Below are 25,764 nucleotides of genomic sequence, written 5' to 3' on the forward strand. Positions count from 1 at the left end.
CCGGCGGCAACAGCAGAAGCAGAATTCATCAGCTAAGTCTCATATTTCAAAATGTTTTTAAGCCTAATTAAGTAAAAAAAAAATTAAACTAAGATGTTGTCGGAACAAATAATTAAGCTATTAGAGGCTATTAGAGGGAGATTAAAAAGATTGAAGCTGGTCATTTGACCAGCGATGTAATCCAAAGGTTAGGAGACCTTAAAAACAAAGTTACAGGCAATAATTCTGCACTGTTAACATATGGAGTAGTCGATCATGACTACTATAAGAGACAGCAGTACGAAAAAATGATTAAAAATATAGAGGACATACATAAAAAGTATGTAGAGTCAAAAAATAATGAAACATTAACGAAAGGGAAGGTAGAAAAAATAAACTTACAACCAGTGGAGACTGGAACTTTGAAGGAAAACATAGAGCCCAAAATTGACAATAGCATAGAAAAAGTATCTGAGGAAATCGACAGAATAGTGCAAAACGTAAGGACATATTTAGAGCAAACCATGCAGAGGTTTGATCAGGCTAAAATGGGAGAGTGTAGAATGAGAAAGGAAAAAATTGAGTTCCTCAGTAAAAAACTGAGCTCAAAAATTGAGGAGTTTAATCATAGCTATGAAACAAACGACAGCTTCAACGAGCAGATCGTCGAGTTGGACTTTGATATTCAAAGCATGTTGAGCAACCTAGAAGTTAGGATGCAAACCATAGCTGAAGAAAACAGCATTGATACTAAAGGGGCAATGTTAAAAAAGAAGATATCGATTTACCTGATCTTCCGAAAGTGGAAGTACCCACATTCTCGGGCGAAGAAAAAGAGTGGGACGGCTTTTCACAAATATTTTGTGAATTAATTCATAACAGAGATAGTCTAAGTACATCTCTAAAATTCAATTATTTGAAAATCGCGATAAAGGGTGAGGCACGGAGTATGGTAGCTCACCTTTTAACTGGGCCGCTGGAGAATTATAATGCCGCTTGGGAATTGCTGACCAAGCGGTATGAAAATAAGCGAAAAATTTTTTCGGATCAGCTGAATCGTTTACTAGACTTACCAAAGCTAGATCACGATTCAGCGAAACATATTAAATGGTTTTCTGATTCTATAAATGAGTCAATACATTTAATTAAATTAAAGTCACATTTAACAGAAGAAGTTGATGTGATTTTCGCGCACGTTGTGTTGAAATAATTCAACAAAGATACCTTACAATTATATGAAAGTCATATAAAAAGGACAAAAGAGATCCAAGCATTGCCAGATGTAAGGGAATTTTTAGAACAACGGTAAACTTCTCTTTACACGTCGCAGGATAAAGAGTGGAAACCGTTGAAAAAAGTAGTGCAATATGGTAAAATAAAATAAAATTGTCCGTTATGTAAAATGGCAGGACATACCATAATTCACTGCTATAAGTTTAAGGGAATGAGTCCGATAGATGGAGGCCAGTTTATTAAAAAACAGCGCCTTTGCACAAAATGCTGTAGGCATGATATGTATAAGAAATGCTTTTCTGAAATTTTATGTGGGATTTGTAAAAAACCTCATCATACGATGCTCCACATTCCCTACGAAAAGAGGGAAAATGTTAACACTTGCTTGACAAAAGAACAAGCGTTCTTAGCCACAGCACTTATAAAAGTAAGGGCAAGGAATGGTGGCTATCAAAACCTTAGAGCTCTCATTGATTGTGGGTCGCAATGTACCATAATTTCAGAAGAAGCTGCGCAAATATTAAACTTAGTACGAAAAAGAGCGAACACCGAGGTAAGTGGAGTGTCATCTACAGACTCTTGCACTTCAAAGTACAAAATTACTTTATCGGTAAAAACTCGTGATTATAATAAAGGTCCTCTAAATATTGAAGCAATTATTCTTCCGAAACTGATGAAAGCTTTACCATTAAAGTCTTTCAATATTGATAAAACTAAGTGGCAAGATTATGCGTTGGCAGACCCTAACTTTAACAAACCAGGTAGGGTAGATGTAATAATTGGGATAGATTTGTATACCCATATTTTAAAAGACGGAGTAGTAAAAATAGACGGACTACTTGGACAAAATACAGAATTCGGATGGATTATATCCGGTTGCACCAAATCAAAAGGTGATAAATTTATTGTGGCGACAACAATTGAAGTTGGGGACTTAGAGCGGTTCTGGGAATTGAAAAGAATGACGTAGAAGAAGATGTGTGCGAGGAGCATTTCTTGGAAACAACAAGAAGAGATGAGAATGGTAGGTATGTGGTTAAAATACCATTTAAAAAAGAAAAGGATCTAGGAGATTCAAAACCCCCCAGCTATAGCGCGATTTTATAGTTTAGAAAGAAAGCTTAGCAATAATAAAACTTTAAAAGAAAATTATGTAAAGTTCATGCATGAATATAAAAACTTAGGACATATGGTAGAGTCAAAAGAAGATGGGAAATATTATTTACCCCATCAAGGAGTCATAAGAGATTCCAGTCTAACGACAAAGCTGAGGGTGGTTTTCGATGCTTCAGCAAAAACCACAAACAATAATAGTTTAAATGATATCATGTGGGTTGGACCAAGGGTCCAAAAAGATATCTTCGATATTATGGTAAAATGACGTAAATGGCCATTTGTAATATCTGCGGACATTGAAAAAATGTACCGGCAAATTAATGTTGATAAAGACGATCAACAATATTTGCATATAATTTTTAGAGATAATCCCAACGAAAAGTTAAAAGATTATAAACTTACAACCGTTACGTACGGTACAGCTTCAGCACCCTACTTAGCAACCAGGGTGCTTTTGCAATAGCAGATAATTGCAAAAATCAAGCAATTAGGGAAATCATAAAGAATGATTTTTATATGGACGACCTGATGACAGGTGCCGACACGATACTGGATGCTAAAAAGCATGTAAAGGAAGTTTAAGAAAGATTAAGGAAATTAAATGGGGACACGTTAGAACTGAAGACAATCCAGCAGATGTAGCATCAAGGGGCATTAGTGCAGATAAGCTAAAAGATTTTTAGATTTGGTGGAAAGGGCCTCAATGGTTGGCGAAATCTAAGGAACATTGGCCAAAAGAGGAAATAGAAGAAAAATTAGTTGTTGGCACAACAATGGTAATAGCAAAAAATAACATTTTTTGTGAATTATTACAAAAATATTCGTGTATGCATAAACTAGAAAGAGTCATTGCATATGTATTGAGGTTTATTCAAATCAAAACCAAAAAGAAAGAATTTCCTTCATTTTTGACAGTGAAGGAGTTTAAGAGCGCCAAAGTATTAATAGTAAAACAACAACAAGCTATCCAATTCGGTTCCGAAATAGCTAGCCTAATTAATAAAAAGGAAATAGAAACAAAAAATAAACTATTAAGCTTAAATCCGTTCTTAGATAAAGACGGATTGTTACGAGTTGGAGGTAGATTGCAAAACTCCAACGCGGAATTTGAGGTTAAACATCCCTTGATTTTAGATAAGTGTCACTTGACGTCTTTAATTATCAAGAATGCACATAAAGAAACATTGCACGGTGGAATTAATCTGATGCGAAACTATATCCAGCGAATGTTTTGGATATTTGGGCTAAGAAATTGCTTAAAGAAAAAACTTAAAGAGTGTGTCACCTGTGCTAGGTATCGACAGAATACTGCAGAACAAATTATGGGAAATCTGCAGAGCTACAATGTCGCACCCGTTTACAAATACAGGTGTAGACTTGGCCGGGCCTTACCATATCCGATGCTCTAAAAACCGGGGGCAGAAATCCTATAAGGGATATATTGCCGTATTCGTATGCAATGCGACAAAAGCTATTCATTTGGAAGTAGTCAGCGATCTTACTTCAGATGCATTTCTAGCTGCACTTAGAAGATTTTTTTCAAGAAGAGGAAAATGTGCAAAAAATTTTTACGATAATGGAACCAACTTTGTGGGAGCTTCGCGCAAATTAGACGAGGAATACCAAAAACGCCCTCAAAGACAACATAAAAGTGGTTCCAATATTAGACAGAGAACATATCGAGTGGCATTTTATTCCCCCTGCAGGACCTCACTTCGGAGGTATTTGGGAAGCTGGGGTAAAATCAGTGAAATATCACTTAAAAAGGGTAATTGGGGACAATAATTTAACCTATGAGGAAATGGCAACTCTATTATGTCAAATTGAAGCGGTACTAAATTCACGCCCTTTGTATACAGCTACAAATGATATTGACGATCTGGATGTATTAACACCAGGAAGGCCAATATTTGGCCCGATTGAGACAATTTCAGCGGAAACGAGGGGGAACGTTGTGAGTTGCTGCGGAGACCGCAACTCTACAGTTATACCCGATACTAAGTCAGTATGGCTCTCCTCCGGCAGACGCCGCTAATATTAAACGACACGACAAAGAGTGCGTGCGAGAGAGACAGAAAATCAGTCTGAGCGGGACGTCGGGCGCTGCGTAGCCAGTGCAAATTGATTTGTTCCTTTTGGCTATAAAAATGATCTGATCTGATCCAGATTCAGCAATCTGATAGATATGGTCATTATCTATGATTCTGCGTTTTTAGTTTTCTCGAATCTGCAATATTGTGGATGCAACAGATTTTCGTTCTTTGTGTAGGCGGAAGGGGGTGGGGCGAAATTTTGAGATATACGTTTTATAGTGAGATCTAACAGAAGTGCGGATACCAAATTTGGTTACTCTAGCCTTAATAGTGTCTGAGATTTGTGGATGCCCCAGATTTTCGTCCTTTGCGGGGGCGGAAGGGGGTGTGGCGAAATTTGAACACGAAACGGTCAAGGTCCGATATCACAGGAGTGTGGATACCAAATTTGGTTGCTCTGGCTCTTATAGGTTCTGAGATCCTTGAACTCATATTTTGCAATTGGCAAAACCGACCATGAAACCTGTGTGTTAGAGAGAGACAGAGCGAGAAAGAATGAAATTGTTTTCTTGATTCTGGCTATAATCATTATACGATCTGGTTCAGACTTTGCACTGTAGAAGATATAGTCATCTTCTACGATTCTGCGTTTTTGGTTTTATCGTATCTTTAAAAATGTGGATGCCACAGATTTTCGTCTTTTGTGGGGGCGGAAGTGGGCGGGGCGAAGTTTTGAAATATTTTTGTAGCAGTGACATATCACAGAAGTCTGGATCCAAAACATCGTTGCTCTAGCTCTTATAATCTTTGAGCACTAGGCGCTGAAGGGGACGGACAGACGGACAGACGGACGGACGGACGGACAGACGGACAGACAGACGGACATGGCTCAATCGACTCGGCTATTGATGCTGATCAAGAATATATATACTTTATGGGGTCGGAAACGATTCCTTCTGGACGTTACACACATCCACTTTTACCACAAATCTAATATACCCCAATACTCATTTTGAGTATCGGGTATAAAAAGGGGAAAGAATTGATTGGGAAAATGAGAGTTATGTGTGGTAAACTTTATACTTTTGAAGATCAATGCAATAATGTCTTAGATAATACGGAAAGACAAATTGTAGACCTGGAGGAAAATAATAAACTTTTCATGACTCAGGATAATAAAAGAAAAAAGCAAGCACCATTGGAGTTTATGGGCTCACTTTATCATATATTATTTGGGATAATGGACACCGAAGATAGGGAAGCGTTGGAAGGAAATATGAAAAATTTATTAGAAAACCAACATAACCTAGATGATTTAATTAAAAAACAAACATCGGTGGTAGAGTCAACGGTAAATATTCTCAAAAGAACTACCGAGGAAATAAATTTGAACTTTAGATGTATGAGCGCTAGAGTAGAAAACATAACGGAAGCATTAAAGGAAATTTTCTATGTGTACAAAGAATCTATAAATTTCTTTATGGTAACAAAGCAACTAAGCTCCTTGATTGAAGAGTGCGATAAAATTCAATCAGCAGTTATAAATCTACTGATAGATATTAATCATGGTAGACTAAATCCAAATATTTTAAAACCTATACAATTAAAGGGAGAAATAGCAAAAAAAAGATAACTTATGAGAAACATTGGTGCTTCCAGGAAAAAGAACAGGAACAGAATTGAAGGAAATTTACAGCCTATTAACAGCGAATGGAATTTTTGTTGATAACAAATTAATTCTGAACGTGAAGATTCCCCTGTTTGGTAGACACGCATCACATTTGTTTAGGATAATTCCAATGCCGGTTGAGCATGAACAAGAATTAGTCAAGGTAGATTAGAGCTCCAGGTATTTAGTATATAATTTCGAAATTGATTCCTATCATTCGATGACTGAAGCTACCTTGAACAAATGCCAAAAATGGCAAACGAATAGAAGAGTATGCGAAGGTAATTGGCATTGGAGCAATGCCAATGATAATGCTTGTGAGATAGCTCCTTTCAAACCAAAGGGTAATTCAAATTGCGTTTATAGGAAGATAGCAGAGACAAGGTCATTTTGGGTCGAATTAGAAAGACAGGGTAGTTGGATCTTCAAAGTTCCAGTAAACACTAATGCTAGAATTCAATGTAGTAACTCAAATCAAGAACTAATTGATCTTCCGCAACAAGGAATTTTAACAATAATACATGGTTGTACTGTGCGAACCAATGATAAAATACTAGTACCTCATCACAGTATTCAAACAGAAAGCTACGAGCCAATTTCATCCTTTTATATAAGTAATATAAGTAAAATACCAAAAATTGTTTGGAATCCATTAACAGTACCATTAATTAACCATACAGAAGAAATGGATAAGTTAAGAAACGAAATAAAATTGTTAAAAGAAGGTCATCATGACTTAAAAGGACTTAAGTTCCATCATGTATCTGGACATGCGGCCTTGATTATCGGAATCATAATAATGATAATATTAATAATCTATGCCATAAGAAGAATTAAAGTAGCACGAAGACTGCAAACGATAGCACTTCCCTACCCACTGTAATTGACTGTAAATGATTATCTGTACTTGTAATTATAGCTATAAAGAAAATGTACACAAAAAGGTTCACAAGAATCAAAATACAAAACAATGCCACTTTCGGCCCTTTGCAGAATGTTCAAACATGAACATATTATCGTCAATACAATGCCACTTTCGGCCCCTTGCAGAATGTTTAAACATAAATAGATTATTGTACACATTCACTCATGTAACAACACCGATCTCTAAAGAAATCACATAAAGTAGACAAGTTATGAATGCACGGGTGTAAACAGAGATCTGTAACCCATTAATACGACAACAAAACACAAGTGGAGAAAACACTTAACAAATGCGGTCCTAAAATAAAACTAATGTAAGCATGTACTCAAATAGACACCCTCAGTAAAGTGTATCCTCTGCGTAGGTCTAACGATAATTATAGACTACCAAATTGTACCTCCTACCTCATTGTCAAATCACATACATATAAGGCTCTGATTTTAAGAATAAACTAACGGCTAACAAGCACGCTTTAGACCAAGCAGGGTTCATGTTGCTCCATGGCGAAAAGAAGGATCAACTGGCAAAGGGAGACTTTGAAATCTATTACACGGACGGGTCAGTCGCAGCTTTACATTCCAGCGCCGCTTTCCTGCACGATAGAACAGGTTTTTTAAACAACTATTACACGCACAAAATCCTTTCCTCGTTGACCGCCGAGCTGCTTGCTATCGAGAAGGCATTAGACCATGCTATTTCGTACAATTTTCCTCGTGTCGGGCTCCTGACAGACAGCAGAAACGGGGCTCTCATTCTGGCGAAGAACATTCAGGAAAACATTATCGCCTACAAAATCAGAGAAAAGGTTCAACAAAATCAACATCTATGAAATGTAGAGGTTCACTACATTCCCGGACACGCTAACATCCATCAGAACACTTCAGTTGACGCAGCAGCCAAAGAAGCCCACAGACGAGGGAAATACACAGTGGTTAAATGGAACCTTAAAGACTCTATGCGTGAAATACACAGAATTTTTATCGTCAAGCACCGAGGTTACTGCTCGCTTTTCCCGTCAACATCATCCAAGCCGTGGTTCCTAAATAAAACTAAGCTAAACTAAAAGAATCAACAGACTGCTTAGTGGTAACGCATTTGATAGGCACACACTCGCCAAAATGCATGCGATAGTATCGATAACGACTCGCACGTAATTTTTAATTGTACCAAGTACAGTATACTGTACAACAGTAGTGGTACAACACAACAAGGCAAAACTTCCCATCTCTAAGAAAGTATAATCTACAAATTCTTTGAAAAAGAAAACATCAGCGCGTACCAAACACCTAATTGACTTCATCGACGAAATTGATGTAAAATTATAACAGTACTCCAACATCTTCATACTTTTCATAATAGTCAAAGAATTTACAATTTCCACCTTCAAAAGGCGGTCGGCCAAATCATCCCACGCTACTCAAGGGTAACTTAAACCCTAAAAAAAAAACAAAAACAAAAAAAAACTATGTCCTTTGACGCGATACCCAAGGATCTGAGGGGTCTGCGGGCGTGCCTGGTTTGTTCCTTGGTGAAGGGAGGTTAAGTTTGCTCAACTCTGCATCAAATCATGTAAAATTTTTCGCGTCTTTCAGAGTTTTGATCAATTTGAGACTGACGGCTGCGAAAACTGCGAAGAGTTCATGCGCATGAAAGGCAACAAAGATAATGTGTACGACCACACCAGCAACAATTTTGATGGGCTTATAGCTTTGACAACACCCACCGATTCCTGGGGGGCGAAATGGCAGCGATTAGGTAAATCAATCTCAATGGAGGGCTGCACTGCCAGACAGGTTTTAATTTAAATTGTATGTATATTGTAGCTCGATTTACACGCGGCATCTATGCTATATCCGTATCAGGAACTTTACCTCAATCAACTTTAAGAGATATGAAGAACCGGGGTATTGTCTACAAATCCCGCGATAGGAGTCAACGCTAAATATTTTTCGGCCGTACAAAATACAAATGTAAATCTTTATTTTTAAGTCATAACAAAACCACGAATACATACAATAGCAATACAAAATGGAGCAAGTGTTGGATCAATCATCCAAAGAGCTGACACGTAATCCAACGCCGCCAGCTGTCGTCACATGAACGCCAAAGCCCGAGGACTCCAATTCCTCCTTAAGCTTCCAGTACCCTTCGTTGCAATCGTAGTTCTCTGGCAACAGGACAATTGCATAGCCACCAGCTCCGGCGCCTGTTAGCTTCGAGAAGAAGCCTCTCTTAAACGCAATGGTGAATATTTGTTCCAGTTTGGGGTGCGACACACCAATAGCCTTCAGAAGATCGTTGTTAATTTGGAAGAGGCGTTCGAGTTTTTCAAACTTTGCACTGTCGTCCTGGGCATTGCCGAAGCTCTCGTAAAGTGGGACAGCTGCCGTCACCAGCTCCTCACAGGCTTGCCAAATCGCTTCAATGAGCTGAGGAAAGCCTTCAGCTAAATGGCGAACCTTAGCCACGATGTCTGCCGTACTGCGGTTCACGCGACTGTCAACGAGCAGAATGTTGAGCGGTTTTTGTATGCGCAGGGACTGAAATCCTTGTCCTTTCACATAGCGCAACATGCCGCCGTAGGTGCACACTGTGTTGTCCAGCCCGGATGGTGTTCCATGATTGACTCGTTCCGATTCGTAGGCCCAGCTCGAGATAAGAGACTGATTTTCCTTCTGCAAGTAGCTCTCCTGGTCAAAGTGACCGGACAAGATTAGGAAAGCGGCTGCCAAGGCTGCTCCAAGTAAAGCAGAACTACCCAAACCGGCGCCTACGTTCAGTTCGGTGTCTACCTGCACCTGGAAACCGGTTTGAATAGTCAGCTTGGGATCTTTTGGCGATGAGAGTACAGCTCCCGCCAACAAATAGTAGATGGATATGAACGCCCGTTGGGTATGCGGCTTTGTACTGCCGGCAGCTCTTTCCAGTTGCTTGGAGACTTCCCCTCGCACCTCCTCCATCAGCTTGGCCGTGCTGTCCGCCGGATACTTGCTGCGGAAGTTTTTGAGAAACGCATTAAAGTCGGCAAGCTGTATCTCCAGGGTGCAGTTGAGAGCCTCCACCTGGAAGCTGGCTACCTGGCTGCCCGCCTCCTGGCGGAACTGGAGATTGGTGCCCAGGCCAACCACAGCTGCCAGGGCGGGCCTATTGTAGACAACAGCGTGTTCCCCATGGAGAATGACCTTGCCCGGAGAGTGGACCTGGAACTTGAGCATTGTATTGTTCTGCGGCGAGTTGTCTTTATCGGTATATCAGCAATTTAAAATTGTAATGGAGAGCGTACAACAAGTTGTGTCTATACGTCGAGTACTTAAGTTTTTATTGTTTTTTTATTTAACGTATGCATTTAGCGGATCATTTGCGTAGTTTATTTAGCAACTCCAAACTCCACTCCGGTCCAGTTGTCTGTTGTTTCCCTTTCACTTTCTTTGTTCAACTCTTCACTGTTTTCGGTGGTGGCTGGTTTCGTCTATACTGGTTCCGATCATCGCACGCAAAAATTCAAACTACAAACGAACGACAACAGGTTACGGCTTATTGTTGCTGCTGTTGCTGCACTTTCTCCCACTCTTCGGGCGTGTATGACTTTTGCGAGAAAGCGTGTATTTCTTTTAGTTCTTCGGCCAGCGTCGTGTTGACTAATCTGTGTTTCTGTAGCAACGTCTTGCCTTTGAATGCTTCCGATACAATAATCACGCTGAATTTTCCTCCGCAGCCGTCTGATTCATCGATCACATTCAGGTACTTGGCTTCAAGCTCTTGTTTAAGCTTGTTCTCCAAATACTTTAAGGTGTATTTACTCATTTTGGTTGAATTTTTAAATCGATTTTAATCGATTGGCTCTGCTGCCAGTTTCGATTGTCGGTTGCGATATTCATAGATTTGTACAGTTTTCAATCGTTCATTCGAATGTTTGATAGAATAATTGAATTCAATAATACTAATTTATTATTAATAATATTTTACATACTCTCCAGGAGAAGAAGCGGCCCTGTGAAGATATGTTGACATTTGTGACCGGCAATGGCGATAGGAATTGTAAAGCTGCATCGATATTTAAACAATCGGCCTTCTTGCATCCCTAACAAAAAAACACAAGATTTCAGAAAGCGCCAAATTTTTACGTTTATTAGGATTAGGTACACTTTTGTTAAAATAAAGGAAGAGTACCCAAGAAAAAGCAAACTCATTTAGTTGGAATCGGTTCATACGTTTGCCACATCATGTCCTTTTTTGGATCGAGTACACCGCTGGGAGCGAGCACGCCGGCCAAAAGTGAGTTCCAATGAAAACAAGCGCAGCCCCTTCAAGCCCTTTTTTCCAAGTATCTGTAGGGCCCGGCCCCACTTGGTGGTAGCTGAAGTAATTTTTTGGCATCCTGTAGACTGTGTATGCGAATGTCCCTTGGATTGATGCTGCAACAGGATCATTTGATAATGGTCGTGAACATCAAAAGATATCAGCGAACTCACCCTTTCTTGAGGATAAAGTACGCCACATACGCCGCTGAGGCTAGCACCAAGAAAATCAAAATAAGAACAACAGCCATTTTTTCAACCTGTTGCGTTCAGTGTCCGAAGCAAACTATTGCTAGTTTAGAAATTATAATTTCGGACACTGTTATCACAGATAAGAACCCACGGCGGAAGCTGAATAAAAATCATTGACCCAATCATTTGTTTTGCTTATCTCCCCACATGGAAGCTGGCTGCATGTTCGGTTCACCATTTGGATCGACGCCCGGAGCTGGTCAAGCAGTGTCTGCGTTCGGCGCCCCAGCATTTGGAACCGCAACAGCGACGCCTGCTTTTGGAGGCAGAACTGCTTTCGGCACTCCCACGGCTGGGCAAGGCTTTGGAGCTCCTACTGCAGCGCAAGGTTTTGGCGGTGCCCAGACAACACCAGCCACAACAGGACTTGGTGGTGGTTTTGGTGGATTCGGTGCTGCCCCGGCAGCAGGCCAGGGAGGTTTGTTTGCAGCTCCAGCGACAAATACAGCTTTTAGTGGATTTGGTCAGCAGGCCGCTACCAGCACAGCGCCTGCGAGTGCATTTGCAGGCTTTGGGGCAACAACGACCACGGCTCCAGCTTTCGGTGGCTTTGGAACTGGCCAGACAACGGGATTTGGCGGCAGCGTGTTTGGCTCCAGTGAGTTCTACTATCGTATTCAGATTCGTATCCGTAATATTTCTAACTTGCTTGTTTTGCAGACTTCGGAAAGCCGTCGAATACCACAGTTACTCCTGGCTTTGGTGGATTCGGTGGACCCAGTTTTATGCTGGGCCAGCCTCAACAGCAGCCAGCACCTATATCAGCCGATGAGGCGTTTGCTCAATCCATTCTGAATGTCTCAATATTTGGCGATGAGCGTGACAGCATTGTGGCCAAATGGAACTACCTGCAGTCCATGTGGGGTACTGGAAAGCTTTTCTATTCGCAGAGTGCGCCGCCAGTTGATATCATGCCGGAGAATTACCTGTGTCGCTTCAAAGCCATGGGGTACAGTCGCATGCCCGGCAAGGATAACAAACTGGGACTAGTGGCTCTTAACTTTGATAGGGATCTTTCGGCCATCAAGTAAGTAGACTCCATATCCTCCACGCCCAATTATATTCAAATTGATACGTTCGCTTTTCAGGCCGCACCAGCAACAAGTGATTCAAACGCTTCACAGTTTGTTTGGCGGCAAGCCCAACATGATGGTGCACGTTGAAACCATAAAAGAGTTGGAGAATATAAAGTGTCAGATGGTTATCTACGTGGATGAGAAACTGCAGCATGCACCGAACGAGGGAAAGCGGATATTGGCCACCGAGCTCTCAAACTATTTAAACCAGGCATCGCTGAAACCTCAGCTAACGAATCTTGGGATTGTGGAATCATTGGCCCTAGTGCTGCCCGACGAGGATCAACTGAAGGAGTATCTGGAGAATCCTCCCAGAGGCGTAGATCCGCGAATGTGGCGTCAAGCCAATTTGGATAATCCAGACGCTGGTAAATTCCTACCCGTGCCAATGAGTGGCTTCAACGACTTGAAATGGCGCGTCAAATGCCAGGAGCAGGAAACAGACAGGCATGCCCTGTACATGAAGAAAGTGGAAGGAGAACTGACGGAGCTGAGACACCGGCATTGCATGGCTTCGGCCAAAATATTGGAGCATAAGCGCAAGCTGGCTGAGCTCAGTCATCGCATACTTAGGGTAAGAGAAATAATCCTTGTTGGAAGGCTGATAACTTATTCTTACATCAAACAGATAATTGTGAAGCAAGAGTGCACACGGAAGGTGGCCTCCTCGCTGACACCCGAAGAGGAGGCCTTGCGCACCAAGCTGCAGAGCATGCAGGCCGTTGTATCGGCACCCACACAGTTTAAGGGGCGGCTCAGCGAGCTGCTATCCCAGATGCGAATGCAGCGGAATCAGTTTGCTGGCAATGGTGGGTGCGAGTATACGATGGACCCGGAGGCCGAGGATGAGATGAAGAATTTTTTGACCATGCAACAGCGCGCCATGGAAGTGCTGAGTGAGACTGTCAATAAGGACCTCAAAGCCCTTGATGTTATTTTTAAAGGATTGCCCGAACTTAAGCAGGCATGATGTGAGCGAAACCGTTTAATAAAGTACGAACCGATGTCCGAGTCAATGAACAAGTTATGGTCGTTACACTTTTCCCATTATTCCTGTAACTTTGAACTTGCACTTTTACGGCTATGGATCGCAAGACAGTCGAAACGCGTTCACACATTCGTCCCCATTGCTGCGGAAATAATTGTGTGGGTCAATGCACTTACAGTCGAAGACAAAGACGAGGCAGGCGGCCGACAGCCGACTTTTCTCTGGCCACCGCCTGAAATTGGACAATTTCTTCAGCGGCGATGGCAATTGCCTGAGTGACAAACTGTTAGTCACCTCGCCGGTGCTTCCATTCCAGTTTGTTCAACTGCAACGCCAATGCGCTGCTGTTAAATTAACATTATTATGCACAAGAGCGTCGTGCACACAGGCAAAGATTTGATTTGGCGTGCATGTCTAGTTTGGCTCGTTACATATTTATTTTCTTGTGTGAGAAACTTGTTTTCTCCCAGCCAAACTGCTCTGCTCCTTGGCTGTTGGACTGTTGTTGTTGGGCCATTGATGGCCGAGCTTCCGTTTGAGCGTGGAGCATGGGAGCATGTAGCATGGCGAGCGACTATAAATGAATAGGCTTGCCCAAAGCAGGCCTTACTTCGTGTGAGATCTTTGAAAGTGAAGGTGCTTCAGTCAGAGAGCAGTGCATGTGAAACCGAAAGTGGCCCATTTAAAGTGTTTGGATTTGGATTTGGGTTTGACATCAAAGGCAACATGAGTGGCATATTGATTGTGAGTGGAAAGAGTGAAGGATCCGGTTTCGGTCCTAATTCTATGTTCTTTGCAGCTGCTGTTGTGCATCTTCTGTTCGAGTGTCGCGGCCAGCTCCACAGCAGCACGTCGGGCACAGTTCCATGATGATGTACAGCTGCTACACCCTCACATTATAACCCTTGAGCGTTTGGAGAATTTGCTCAGGAGAGCTGGCAAAATCTTTGGCCCCGCCATTGAGGAAGACTCAATGGCGGAAGCCAGCTGCGAAGTGCAGCAACAGGTGCAGCCGCAACAGCTATTGTTGCCGCCCACAGAGCAACCGTATAACTTCTATTTGCCCCTCTTCGACTATGTGGATCCCAAACTGGATGCCAAGAGCAGGCTCCTGGAGAAGATAGCTCCTCCGCCGGAGTCGCAGAAGCAGGAGCACAATTACTATGCGGACAAGCCAAAGAAGAAGCCAAAGAAGTTCAATGCGGCAGCCAAGCATATCAATCTCAATCTGAAGTGGTTGAATACATATGAGAGGGCCATGGGAGGGTAGACGCCCAAGGCACTCTACCTGGAGCAGGATGAGCGCAATCGCATCAACTTTGAAGATTCCTTCTTTGCTGTGAACATGCAGGTGAAGATGCCGGATAATCAGCCACACAAAGAGGCTGGCCCCGGAGAACTGCTGCAGCATGGCGAAGAGCAGGCGGAGGAGGATCTAATGGCGGCTCCTGCACAGTTCAATTATGACTACAAATCGATTGAACAGGATCAACATCACTCATAGAAATTGTTCATTTAATTTTAGTCACGATATAAAAATGCAGTAATAAATGTAGGCCATGCGAGAAGTGGATGGCTATAGCGAAGCTGTGCTTACTTCACCTGCTTTGTCTTTCGGAGCTCTTTGCAAAGGGTTTCCACGGGGTCTTGCTCCACCACAGCTTCCCCTTTTTTGGCCTTTTCAGCCTCTTCTGCCTCTAGTTTGGCCACACCTTCTCGTACTACTTTCTCAATGTCATCAAGTAGACGCGACGCACCAAAACGGAAACGTTCGGGACGCAGCCAGCGAATACCAAGAGTCTCGTTCACCAACGTCATCCAGGCAATGGCATCTCGCACAGTTCGGACACCGCCAGCTGGTTTCAGGCCGACAATCTGGCAAGTGCGACGCTTGAACTCCTGTATGGCGAATATCATAACCAAGCCAACAGGCAGCGTCGCATTCACAGACTCCATCCCCGTGGAGGTTTTTATAAAGTCCGCTCCAGCCAGCATGCATACCATAGCCGCTTTGTAAACCTGTAACAGGGATGTCAATCAACCATTATGCTTGCCGGTCATCAGCTTACATTCTCCATTGTCCCGAGCTCGCCTATGGCCAGAATGGTCTTCAAGTTTGCGTTTCCACATGCACTGCGCATCAGAACCACCTCGTTGTAGAGGCCCTCCCAGTCGCCCACCAGTGCCAGTTGACGGTTGATAACGATATCAATTTCGGTTGCGCCAGCCAGAATGGCATGACTAATCTCTTGCAGGCGCGTCTGCAGTCAATACTGGCCAGTGGGGAAGCCAGTCGCTACCGCTGCGATGGCCACCTTGTTCAGTTTGTCGTACTGCTGAAGTGCCTGGTAGGCATTCTTCACCCTAGCCGGGTACACGCAGACGGCGGCTGTATGAATCTCAGAGAGAAGAGCTCGTTCGAAGAATTTGTCAAAGAACTGTGGCTCGAACGGATAGCAGGCACGCAGGCATAGCCTGCGCACATTGGCCGCCGTATCATCACCCGCCAGAGTGGTCAAATCCGTCAGCATCAGCGCCCTCAAGGCCCAGCCAATTTCGTTTACGCCGCTCACATGGCAGCGCTGAGACACAGTCGACGCAATCTCCTCGATCTGGCGCAGTGAAATGTTAACAGCGAGCAGGGAGGGGTCTACGAAAATGTGCCAAGAATCTCAGTTTTGTTCTCTATTCGTTAAATGTTTTTCTCACCATAAGGAAGGGTTTTGTTCACTTCAAACTCTTTTACGTCCATTTTCCGATTTGTTCAAACCTTGACCTTCTAATCTTCTTCCGCCCCAACCTGAACCTTATCAGTTTAAATAGAACTGAATGTTAAACGGATAATTTTACCACACGACACGATCACCAGATAACGAAATATATCACCAGAACGTTTTGACTGGAATAAAACTTTTGATAAGTCAACAACTTCTATTTCTAGGCTTGTTTTTCTAGTGTTTCTCAACCGAAAATATAGAACAGCTGATCGCTGCGAAACTGCCACCACCAGCGATCAGTTGTCGCGTGATTTATCGAAGCACTGCCATCACAATTGCGGAACAAAACAAAGCTGCGAAGTCCCGAACTGGCCGTTTTAAAGACCGGCGGCGCCCGGTCTTGCCGCAGCCCAAGACAACCCCGGAGGTGCTCTACACGGACTGTTCATCAACAATGAGTGGCACAAGAGAATCGCTGAAATTCAGTGTGGCGATAAGGAGGATATTGATACCACCGTGAAGGCTGCCCACCCGGCATTCAAGCTTGGTTGAAGGCAAGTCCCCCAACAATATCCTCTCTGACTCGGACCTGGACTACGCCGTGGAGACGGACCATTTCGGCCTCTTCTTCAACATTGGCCAGTGCAGCTGAGCCCGGCTGGCACATAAAGACTCGAATAAATTGGTTTCTAAATTGCTTTAATACTTTTGACAAGTCAACCATATCTATTTCTATGCTTGTGTTTCTAGTGTGAAACTACAACGAAAACTTTAGTGTACTCCGACACGAGGTATACGAATAATTTATTTGCACTAATGAAACTATTGCTTTTGTGGTTTGAGGTCGGGGCTGGGGGGTATCAGCGATACTTTGCCCACTGCTCCCAGTATTCACGTTTCTGCATCTCGTAAAGCCTGGAAATCGTACGCTCGAAGGCGAACAGCTCCTCTTCTCCGGTGAACACACTGGACTTCGATTCGTGCTGCAACAAAGCCTATTGTTATAGTGGAACGATCATTAGCGTCAGGCCCATCGACTCACCGTGCCATCTTTGATTTTCAAGTCGTCCATTAGAATGCGATCCGTATCTGAAATGTCAGCGGAATCGGTGACCTGGAATAGATTGTCCAGCGGATAGTCGGCTGATATTAACACGCGCACTCGGTTGTCGTAGAGCGTATCTATCAGCGTTATAAATCGCCGCATTTGTGACTTGATATTTAGGTTCAGCGAGGGCACATCTCAGATGAGGACGGTGTGAAAAAACTGAGATATCTGCAAGTAGTCGCTACCTGCCAGAGGCTTTGTGAGCAGACACGAAAATATCAATATTTTTTTCAAGATTATATGTTGCTAAGGAGTGCTTACGCGATTACAGAGCTCTTTAAAACTGCTGTCCAAGACCTGGCCACACGTGCGAACGAATGTAAGATCTCTTCCAAAGTGGGTGATGGTGCGCGGCCTAATGATGTCGTTGTCTTCGGCGCAAAGTATCTTAAACATCCGATTCATACTGCCCTCCGCATCGCTCTGGCCCTGGTCCAGTTTGGACAGCTGGCAGCGCCTTTGGAGCAGGGCTATGAACAGGAGAAAGTTGGTCCGCTGCAATCCGTTTTTATACAGATCTTCGGGATGCCGATTGCTGGTGGCAATTATAACAATGCCTTTTCTGAGGAGATGTGTAAAGAGTCGCTTTAGGACCATGGCATCGGCTATATCGGTCACCTGAAACTCATCGAAGCAAATCAGCCAGGACTCGCGGGCTATGATGTCTGCCACGGGTTTCGTTGGATCAAAAGGAGCTGGTTTCTCCGAATTGAATGCCCGATCGACGGGTCCTTGCCGCTGCTTTGCCTCGTGAATGCGCCCATGAACACTGTTCATGAAGGCAGTAAAGTGAACACGTTGCTTGCGAGGGATCTGTAAACTTGTAAGTTGCTTGTAAGTTGCTGTTTGTTGTGTAATCTATTAGTCACCTGAGTGCAGCAGTCGTAGAACAGGTCCATTAAGATTGTTTTCCCCACCCCCACACTGCCATAGAGGTACAGGCCCATTGGGGCATGGCTGCCTGCGTTTAAGTCATCTGCTGCGTCATTATCGTCGGTCCTTCTCCGCCCAAAGATGGAGCTGAAGAAACCGCCACTGCTGCCCCCGCTTTGGGTTCTCGGTCTGTAGCCTTGAATCCTGTGGTACAGGGCATCTAGTTCCTTCATGGTCTCCAGTTGTTTATTGTCGGGCATCAATTTGACCGCTCTGACACGCTCTTGATATTCCGGCAAAGGACTCAATCGACTCGCATGGCAGGTTTGGGTTTGTGCCACCAGTTGGTGTGACCTAAACAACACCGTTCTATGTCGCGTACAGCGGATTACATCTCCGAATCGACGACGAAACATCGTGAGGGGAGGGTTTAAGCGCTCGTATCTATTTGTTGTTCTTGTTATCTTAACATATTACATAAAGCTATATTTAGTTGACCGCGAATTTTTGGCCGTGAAATTTGTTGGTGCATGGTATCGAATATTCAGACTTCTCTAACAGGCCTGCATATGCATAATATAACTTGAATTCGTCAGTATATTTGCGGTATTTTTAAAATATATTTTATCGATAAGAGGTAAAAACGAGGGGGAACGTTGTGAGTTGCTGCGGAGACCGCAACTCTACAGTTATACCCGATACTAAGTCAGTATGGCTCTCCTCCGGCAGACGCCGCTAATATTAAACGACACGACAAGGAGTGCGTGCGAGAGAGACAGAAAATCAGTCTGAGCGTGACGTCGGGGGCTGCGTAGCCAGTGGAAATTGATTTGTTCCTTTTGGCTATAAAAATGATCTGATCTGATCCAGATTCAGCAATCTGATAGATATGGTCATTATCTATGATTCTGCGTTTTTAGTTTTCTCGAATGTGCAATATTGTGGATGCAACAGATTTTCGGCCTTTGTGGGGGCGGAAAACAGTGGGGCGAAATTCTGAGATATACGTTTTATAGTGAGATCTAACAGAAGTGCGGATACCACATTTGGTAACTCTAGCCTTAATAGTCTCTGAGATTTGTGGATGCCACAGATTTTCGTCCTTTGCGGGGGCGGAAGGTCAAGGTCCGATATCACAGGAGTGTGGATACCAAATTTGGTTGCTCTGGCTCTTATAGGTTCTGAGATCCTTGAACTCATATTTTGCAATTGACAAAACCGACCATGAAACCTGTGTGTTAGAGAGAGACAGAGCGAGAAAGAATGAAATTGTTTTCTTGATTCTGGCTATAATCATTATTCGATCTGGTTCAGATTTTGCACTGTAGAAGATATGGTCATCCTCACCGATTCTGCGTTTTTGGTTTTATCGTATCTTTAAAAATGTGGATGCCACAGATTTTCGTCCTTTGTGGGGGCGGAAGTGGGTGGGGCGAAGATTTGAAATATTTTTGTAGCAGTGACATATCACAGAAGTCTGGATCCAAAACATCGTTGCTCTAGCTCTTATAGTATTTGAGCACTAGGCGCTGAAGGGGACGGACGGACGGACGGACGGACGGACGGACGGACAGACGGACAGACAGACAGGGCTCAATCGACTCGGCTATTGATGCTGATCAAGAATATATATACTTTATGGGGTCGGAAACGATTCCTTCTGGACGTTACACACATCCACTTTTACCACAAATCTAATATACCCCAATACTCATTTTGAGTATCGGGTATAGAAATGTTGTTTTGAAATCAATAAAATGAAAAAAAAATTGAAACGATATAAAAATTTGAAATTTGAAAAGGAAAAAAATTTGTATTATTATTTGTATTGTATTTTTATTTTTTACTGTTCACAATTAAAAATACAAGGAATTTAATTTTTTTGCTACATGTTTATTGAGTCCGCCGTACAATAGTCTGTTAGACATGGGGACCGGTTAGGCCGGTTACTTGTAATAGAGCTGCTGCTGTCGGCTGGTACTTCATAGGTCCTCTTAGGGATTAGAGGGATTAAGGATTTATCTTCTTCGGGAGTTTTTCCTATGCATTGAAATGTCAATTGCAGAAGATAATCATTTTTGGCGCTCTTTTTCGAGCTGCCCCTGCTCTGGCGCAAGTAATATTTCCTGCCGCTGCTTGTCGAATAGGTCTTTGCGGTCCATGTTCTCCTGATCGGCAATAGTAAGGCAATTCGTTGGGGCCGGGTTTTTTTTTGCTCTTTACAAACGGATTATAAGTAGGTGGAACAAAAGAGGAAACAGAGAAGTCATCATGGCTATCATCGTTCTGAGTGATTCCATAGTCGTCGACCAGAGCCTCATCTAAATAGTCATCAATGCCGACCGAGGCCTGCGACGAGTTAAGCGAACTGTCCTGATTGTAGTAGAAATCCTGATCGGCATAGCGCACAGTCTGCAAAGGACAATGAGATTAGTTGCGCTGATCCAAGGATTTTCAACCAGAACTTACCTTCTGGCCTTGCTGCTGCTCCTCCAACTTCGCCTCATTGCGCTGCACTGCGCGACCAAGGCTGCCATTGCACATGCCGGTGGCTGTAACTGTGGCTGTTACCGTAGCACAGAAGTTGTCGCCACTAGAGTCGTGGTCAGAGAGGGCGGAATTGCGCTCTGAATTCGTTTCGCCTCCTCGTCGATAATTGGAGCTGAAATTACAATAGTGTCAGCTACAATGTTCGTTGAATGTCTACCGTTCATCGTGGCTTACCTGAGCGCCTCTTTCTGCGGGCAAGGGCCGGAGGGAGCCCAGACATAGGCGGCGGCATGGGCCGTACCACCTTGGATACTGTCGCCGGTACTGATGCTGGCGGTGGTGTTGCCCGTGCCACTGCCTGCGGAACAAAGATTTCCTTGAACATTTTGAAGCGATTTGGGTTAATTTTCATGTCTTCCTGACGCTGCCGATCAATATGCTTGATGCTCTCCGCATTGGACACAAGGGCAGCCACCTTGGCGCACAACTTATTCTCTGGCTTCGGATTTTGAGCCTCCACAGCGCTCTCAGCAGCCTCTCTAGAGGAGACAGCAGCCGCTGTGACAGGATGCACAGCAGAAACATGGGCTATGGGATCAAAAAAGGCAGCAATGGAATGAAATTTAGGTGTAATATTCGACAGAAAGCACACTCACCTTTCGACTCCTCGGGTCTGATCTGACTAACGCTAGCTGCAGATGCTATTGGAGCCTTCGGTATTATGGCCTTGTTGTTGCCGGTCTCGAAAAGTTTAATGCGCTCCTTCAGCGACAGCTCGCACGGATCCTTTTGGAAGCGGTGTCCTCCTTGCAGAAATATGTCCTCAGAAATATACTAAAATATACCGTTTCATTTTAAAAATAGAACGTAAATATACTGATGAATTCAAGTTATATTATCCATTTCCTCGTTTTTGCTATTCCAGCGATTATTTCTAGACAGATCTCTGCCCACATAATTGTATCCAAAAAATGAACCTATTTTCTACTTGACTGGTTTATTTTAAATACTTGCTTTTGGCTATAAAAATTATCTGATCTGGTCCAGATTCAGCAATCTGATAGATATGGTCGTTATCTATGATTCTGCGTTTTTATACCCGATACTCATTAGTTTTCTCGAATGTTTAATATTGTGGATGCAACAGATTTTCGTCCTTTGTGGGGGCGGAAGGGGGTGTGGCGAAACTTTGAAACAACCTCGTCTCGGTCCGATATACTAGGAGTGTGGATACCAAATTTGGTTGCTCTAGCTTTTGTAGTCTCTGAGATCTAGGCGCTAATGTTTTACTCTAAGCAAAGCCGGCTATGCTACGAGTGTGTTAGAGAGAGACAGGGCGAGAAAAAATGAGGGCAGGGCAGTCTAAAAGATATGGTCATTCTCTACGATTTTGCGTTTTTGGTTTTCTCGTATCTTTAAAATTGTGGATGCCACAGATTTTCGTCCTTTGTGGGGGCGGAATTGGGCGGGGCGAAGTTTTTAAATATTTTTGTAGCAGTGACATATCACAGAAGTCTGGATCCAAAACATCGTTGCTCTAGCTCTTATAGTCTTTGAGCACTAGGCGCTAATAGGGACGGACAGACGGACGGAAACTGAAATCGAATCAAGAGTTGTATGTCTTCCTTTATTTTCATACCCTTAAGAAGGTGGGGTACGTTATATTTATGATCCATCTTGATCAATACAAAATTATAATTTAATTGTTATATACCTATTTTTAGATTATTATAATATTCAAAACCAAAACATTTTCTATAAAAGAAAGATGGAAGGAACGAGCAACACATTTTCGAAGTGTATTTACCATTCGGCATAAATAATCAAACGTCCGTTTTTATATATTTTACTGATTGCTAATATTTCACTGATAACAGTAGAGCATAAAACAATCTTAGCTACAGAGGCCATTACTTGTTCATGTTCGTACCCAGAGAATACAAGGGTAAGTATATTGTATTCGTGCAAATGTCCGTTTGTCTATAAAAACTAGAGTACCACAAATCTAATATACCCCAATACTCATTTTGAGTATCGGGTATAGAAATGTTGTTTTGAAATCAATAAAATGAAAAAAAAATTGAAACGATATAAAAATTTGAAATTTGAAAAGGAAAAAAATTTGTATTATTATTTGTATTGTATTTTTATTTTTTACTGTTCACAATTAAAAATACAAGGAATTTAATTTTTTTGCTACATGTTTATTGAGTCCGCCGTACAATAGTCTGTTAGGCATGGGGACCGGTTAGGCCGGTTACTTGTAATAGAGCTGCTGCTGTCGGCTGGTACTTCATAGGTCCTCTTAGGGATTAGAGGGATTAAGGATTTATCTTCTTCGGGAGTTTTTCCTATGCATTGAAATGTCAATTGCAGAAGATAATCATTTTTGGCGCTCTTTTTCGAGCTGCCCCTGCTCTGGCGCAAGTAATATTTCCTGCCGCTGCTTGTCGAATAGGTCTTTGCGGTCCATGTTCTCCTGATCGGCAATAGTAAGGCAATTCGTTGGGGCCGGGTTTTTTTTTGCTCTTTACAAACGGATTATAAGTAGGTGGAACAAAAGAGGAAACAGAGAAGTCATCATGGCTATCATCGTTCTGAGTGATTCCATAGTCGTCGACCAGAGCCTCATCTAAATAGTCATCAATGCCGACCGAGGCCTGCGACGAGTTAAGCGAACTGTCCTGATTGTAGTAGAAATCCTGATCGGCATAGCGCACAGTCTGCAAAGGACAATGAGATTAGTTGCGCTGATCCAAGGATTTTCAACCAGAACTTACCTTCTGGCCTTGCTGCTGCTCCTCCAACTTCGCCTCATTGCGCTGCACTGCGCGACCAAGGCTGCCATTGCACATGCCGGTGGCTGTAACTGTGGCTGTTACCGTAGCACAGAAGTTGTCGCCACTAGAGTCGTGGTCAGAGAGGGCGGAATTGCGCTCTGAATTCGTTTCGCCTCCTCGTCGATAATTGGAGCTGAAATTACAATAGTGTCAGCTACAATGTTCGTTGAATGTCTACCGTTCATCGTGGCTTACCTGAGCGCCTCTTTCTGCGGGCAAGGGCCGGAGGGAGCCCAGACATAGGCGGCGGCATGGGCCGTACCACCTTGGATACTGTCGCCGGTACTGATGCTGGCGGTGGTGTTGCCCGTGCCACTGCCTGCGGAACAAAGATTTCCTTGAACATTTTGAAGCGATTTGGGTTAATTTTCATGTCTTCCTGACGCTGCCGATCAATATGCTTGATGCTCTCCGCATTGGACACAAGGGCAGCCACCTTGGCGCACAACTTATTCTCTGGCTTCGGATTTTGAGCCTCCACAGCGCTCTCAGCAGCCTCTCTAGAGGAGACAGCAGCCGCTGTGACAGGATGCACAGCAGAAACATGGGCTATGGGATCAAAAAAGGCAGCAATGGAATGAAATTTAGATGTAATATTCGACAGAAAGCACACTCACCTTTCGACTCCTCGGGTCTGATCTGACTAACGCTAGCTGCAGATGCTATTGGAGCCTTCGGTATTATGGCCTTGTTGTTGCCGGTCTCGAAAAGTTTAATGCGCTCCTTCAGCGACAGCTCGCACGGATCCTTTTGGAAGCGGTGTCCTCCTTGCAGAAATATGTCCTCAGAAATATACTAAAATATACCGTTTCATTTTAAAAATAGAACGTAAATATACTGATGAATTCAAGTTATATTATCCATTTCCTCGTTTTTGCTATTCCAGCGATTATTTCTAGACAGATCTCTGCCCACATAATTGTATCCAAAAAATGAACCTATTTTCTACTTGACTGGTTTATTTTAAATACTTGCTTTTGGCTATAAAAATTATCTGATCTGGTCCAGATTCAGCAATCTGATAGATATGGTCGTTATCTATGATTCTGCGTTTTTATACCCGATACTCATTAGTTTTCTCGAATGTTTAATATTGTGGATGCAACAGATTTTCGTCCTTTGTGGGGGCGGAAGGGGGTGTGGCGAAACTTTGAAACAAACTCGTCTCGGTCCGATATACTAGGAGTGTGGATACCAAATTTGGTTGCTCTAGCTTTTGTAGTCTCTGAGATCTAGGCGCTAATGTTTTACTCTAAGCAAAGCCGGCTATGCTACGTGTGTGTTAGAGAGAGACAGGGCGAGAAAAAATGAGGGCAGGGCAGTCTAAAAGATATGGTCATTCTCTACGATTTTGCGTTTTTGGTTTTCTCGGATCTTTAAAATTGTGGATGCCACAGATTTTCGTCCTTTGTGGGGGCGGAATTGGGCGGGGCGAAGTTTTTAAATATTTTTGTAGCAGTGACATATCACAGAAGTCTGGATCCAAAACATCGTTGCTCTAGCTCTTATAGTCTTTGAGCACTAGGCGCTAATAGGGACGGACAGACGGACGGAAACTGAAATCGAATCAAGAGTTGTATGTCTTCCTTTATTTTCATACCCTTAAGAAGGTGGGGTACGTTATATTTATGATCCATCTTGATCAATACAAAATTATAATTTAATTGTTATATACCTATTTTTAGATTATTATAATATTCAAAACCAAAACATTTTCTATAAAAGAAAGATGGAAGGAACGAGCAATACATTTTCGAAGTGTATTTACCATTCGGCATAAATAATCAAACGTCCGTTTTTATATATTTTACTGATTGCTAATATTTCACTGATAACAGTAGAGCATAAAACAATCTTAGCTACAGGGGCTTTTACTCGTTCATGTTCGTACCCAGAGAATACAAGGGTAAGTATATTGTATTCGTGCAAATGTCCGTTTGTCTATAAAAACTAGAGTAGAGATCCATTGGTTTTGACATGGTTAGATCCCCAAAAATCCTTATGATTGGACAGCCGAATGATGAAAAAAAGTTCTCTATTTATTTTTTACCATTCTTACCGTATCTATGAGTATCTTTCAGATATCTCCTCTCAAATATATGTAGGTTTACATACATATAGTCAACAATGCTAACCAACTTCTTACTCGCATGTTATTTGTCCCACA

General features: G+C 42.8%; 6 protein-coding genes and 3 pseudogenes across 6 annotated transcripts; 3 read left to right on the forward strand and 6 right to left on the reverse strand.

The window, feature by feature from the left end:
* The first annotated feature begins 8,197 nt into the window (after window positions 1-8,197).
* Window positions 8,198-8,988, forward strand: LOC108158158 (transcription elongation factor SPT4). The gene is made up of 3 exons (XM_017290381.2): window positions 8,198-8,489; window positions 8,548-8,710; window positions 8,779-8,988. The coding sequence occupies exons 1-3, from the start codon at window positions 8,421-8,423 to the stop codon at window positions 8,895-8,897; spliced, it is 351 nt and encodes a 116-aa protein (XP_017145870.2). The 5' UTR covers window positions 8,198-8,420; the 3' UTR covers window positions 8,898-8,988.
* On the reverse strand, window positions 8,901-10,186 carry LOC117185696 (mevalonate kinase-like). Its single transcript, XM_033395103.1, has one exon. The coding sequence runs from the start codon at window positions 10,168-10,170 to the stop codon at window positions 9,001-9,003; it is 1,170 nt and encodes a 389-aa protein (XP_033250994.1). The 5' UTR covers window positions 10,171-10,186; the 3' UTR covers window positions 8,901-9,000.
* Window positions 10,187-10,189: 3 nt separating this feature from the next.
* On the reverse strand, window positions 10,190-10,774 carry LOC108158159 (bolA-like protein 2). The gene has a single exon (XM_017290382.2). The coding sequence runs from the start codon at window positions 10,757-10,759 to the stop codon at window positions 10,490-10,492; it is 270 nt and encodes an 89-aa protein (XP_017145871.2). The 5' UTR covers window positions 10,760-10,774; the 3' UTR covers window positions 10,190-10,489.
* A 233-nt stretch (window positions 10,775-11,007) lies between these two features.
* On the forward strand, window positions 11,008-13,608 carry LOC117190011 (probable nucleoporin Nup54). The gene is made up of 5 exons (XM_033395102.1): window positions 11,008-11,230; window positions 11,660-12,103; window positions 12,166-12,532; window positions 12,594-13,155; window positions 13,210-13,608. The coding sequence occupies exons 1-5, from the start codon at window positions 11,179-11,181 to the stop codon at window positions 13,549-13,551; spliced, it is 1,767 nt and encodes a 588-aa protein (XP_033250993.1). The 5' UTR covers window positions 11,008-11,178; the 3' UTR covers window positions 13,552-13,608.
* Window positions 11,229-11,528, reverse strand: LOC117190014. The gene is made up of 2 exons (XM_033395105.1): window positions 11,428-11,528; window positions 11,229-11,370 (listed from the first exon to the last, which is right to left on the reverse strand). The coding sequence occupies exons 1-2, from the start codon at window positions 11,502-11,504 to the stop codon at window positions 11,262-11,264; spliced, it is 186 nt and encodes a 61-aa protein (XP_033250996.1). The 5' UTR covers window positions 11,505-11,528; the 3' UTR covers window positions 11,229-11,261.
* Window positions 13,609-13,735: 127 nt separating the features above from the next.
* Window positions 13,736-15,152, forward strand: LOC117191623 (annotated as a pseudogene).
* Window positions 15,064-16,543, reverse strand: LOC117190013 (annotated as a pseudogene).
* Window positions 16,544-16,968: 425 nt separating this feature from the next.
* On the reverse strand, window positions 16,969-18,815 carry LOC117190012 (annotated as a pseudogene).
* Window positions 18,816-22,988: 4,173 nt separating this feature from the next.
* On the reverse strand, window positions 22,989-25,749 carry LOC117191624 (anillin-like). The gene is made up of 6 exons (XM_033396438.1): window positions 25,744-25,749; window positions 24,215-24,392; window positions 23,793-24,146; window positions 23,538-23,710; window positions 23,296-23,480; window positions 22,989-23,061 (listed from the first exon to the last, which is right to left on the reverse strand). Exons 1-6 carry the CDS (start codon window positions 25,747-25,749, stop codon window positions 22,989-22,991), a joined length of 969 nt encoding a protein of 322 aa, XP_033252329.1.
* Between the last annotated feature and the right edge of the window lie 15 nt (window positions 25,750-25,764).

Source organism: Drosophila miranda (assembly GCF_003369915.1).
Source record: "Drosophila miranda strain MSH22 chromosome Y unlocalized genomic scaffold, D.miranda_PacBio2.1 Contig_Y1_pilon, whole genome shotgun sequence".
Classification (NCBI taxonomy): Eukaryota; Metazoa; Arthropoda; class Insecta; order Diptera; family Drosophilidae; genus Drosophila; species Drosophila miranda.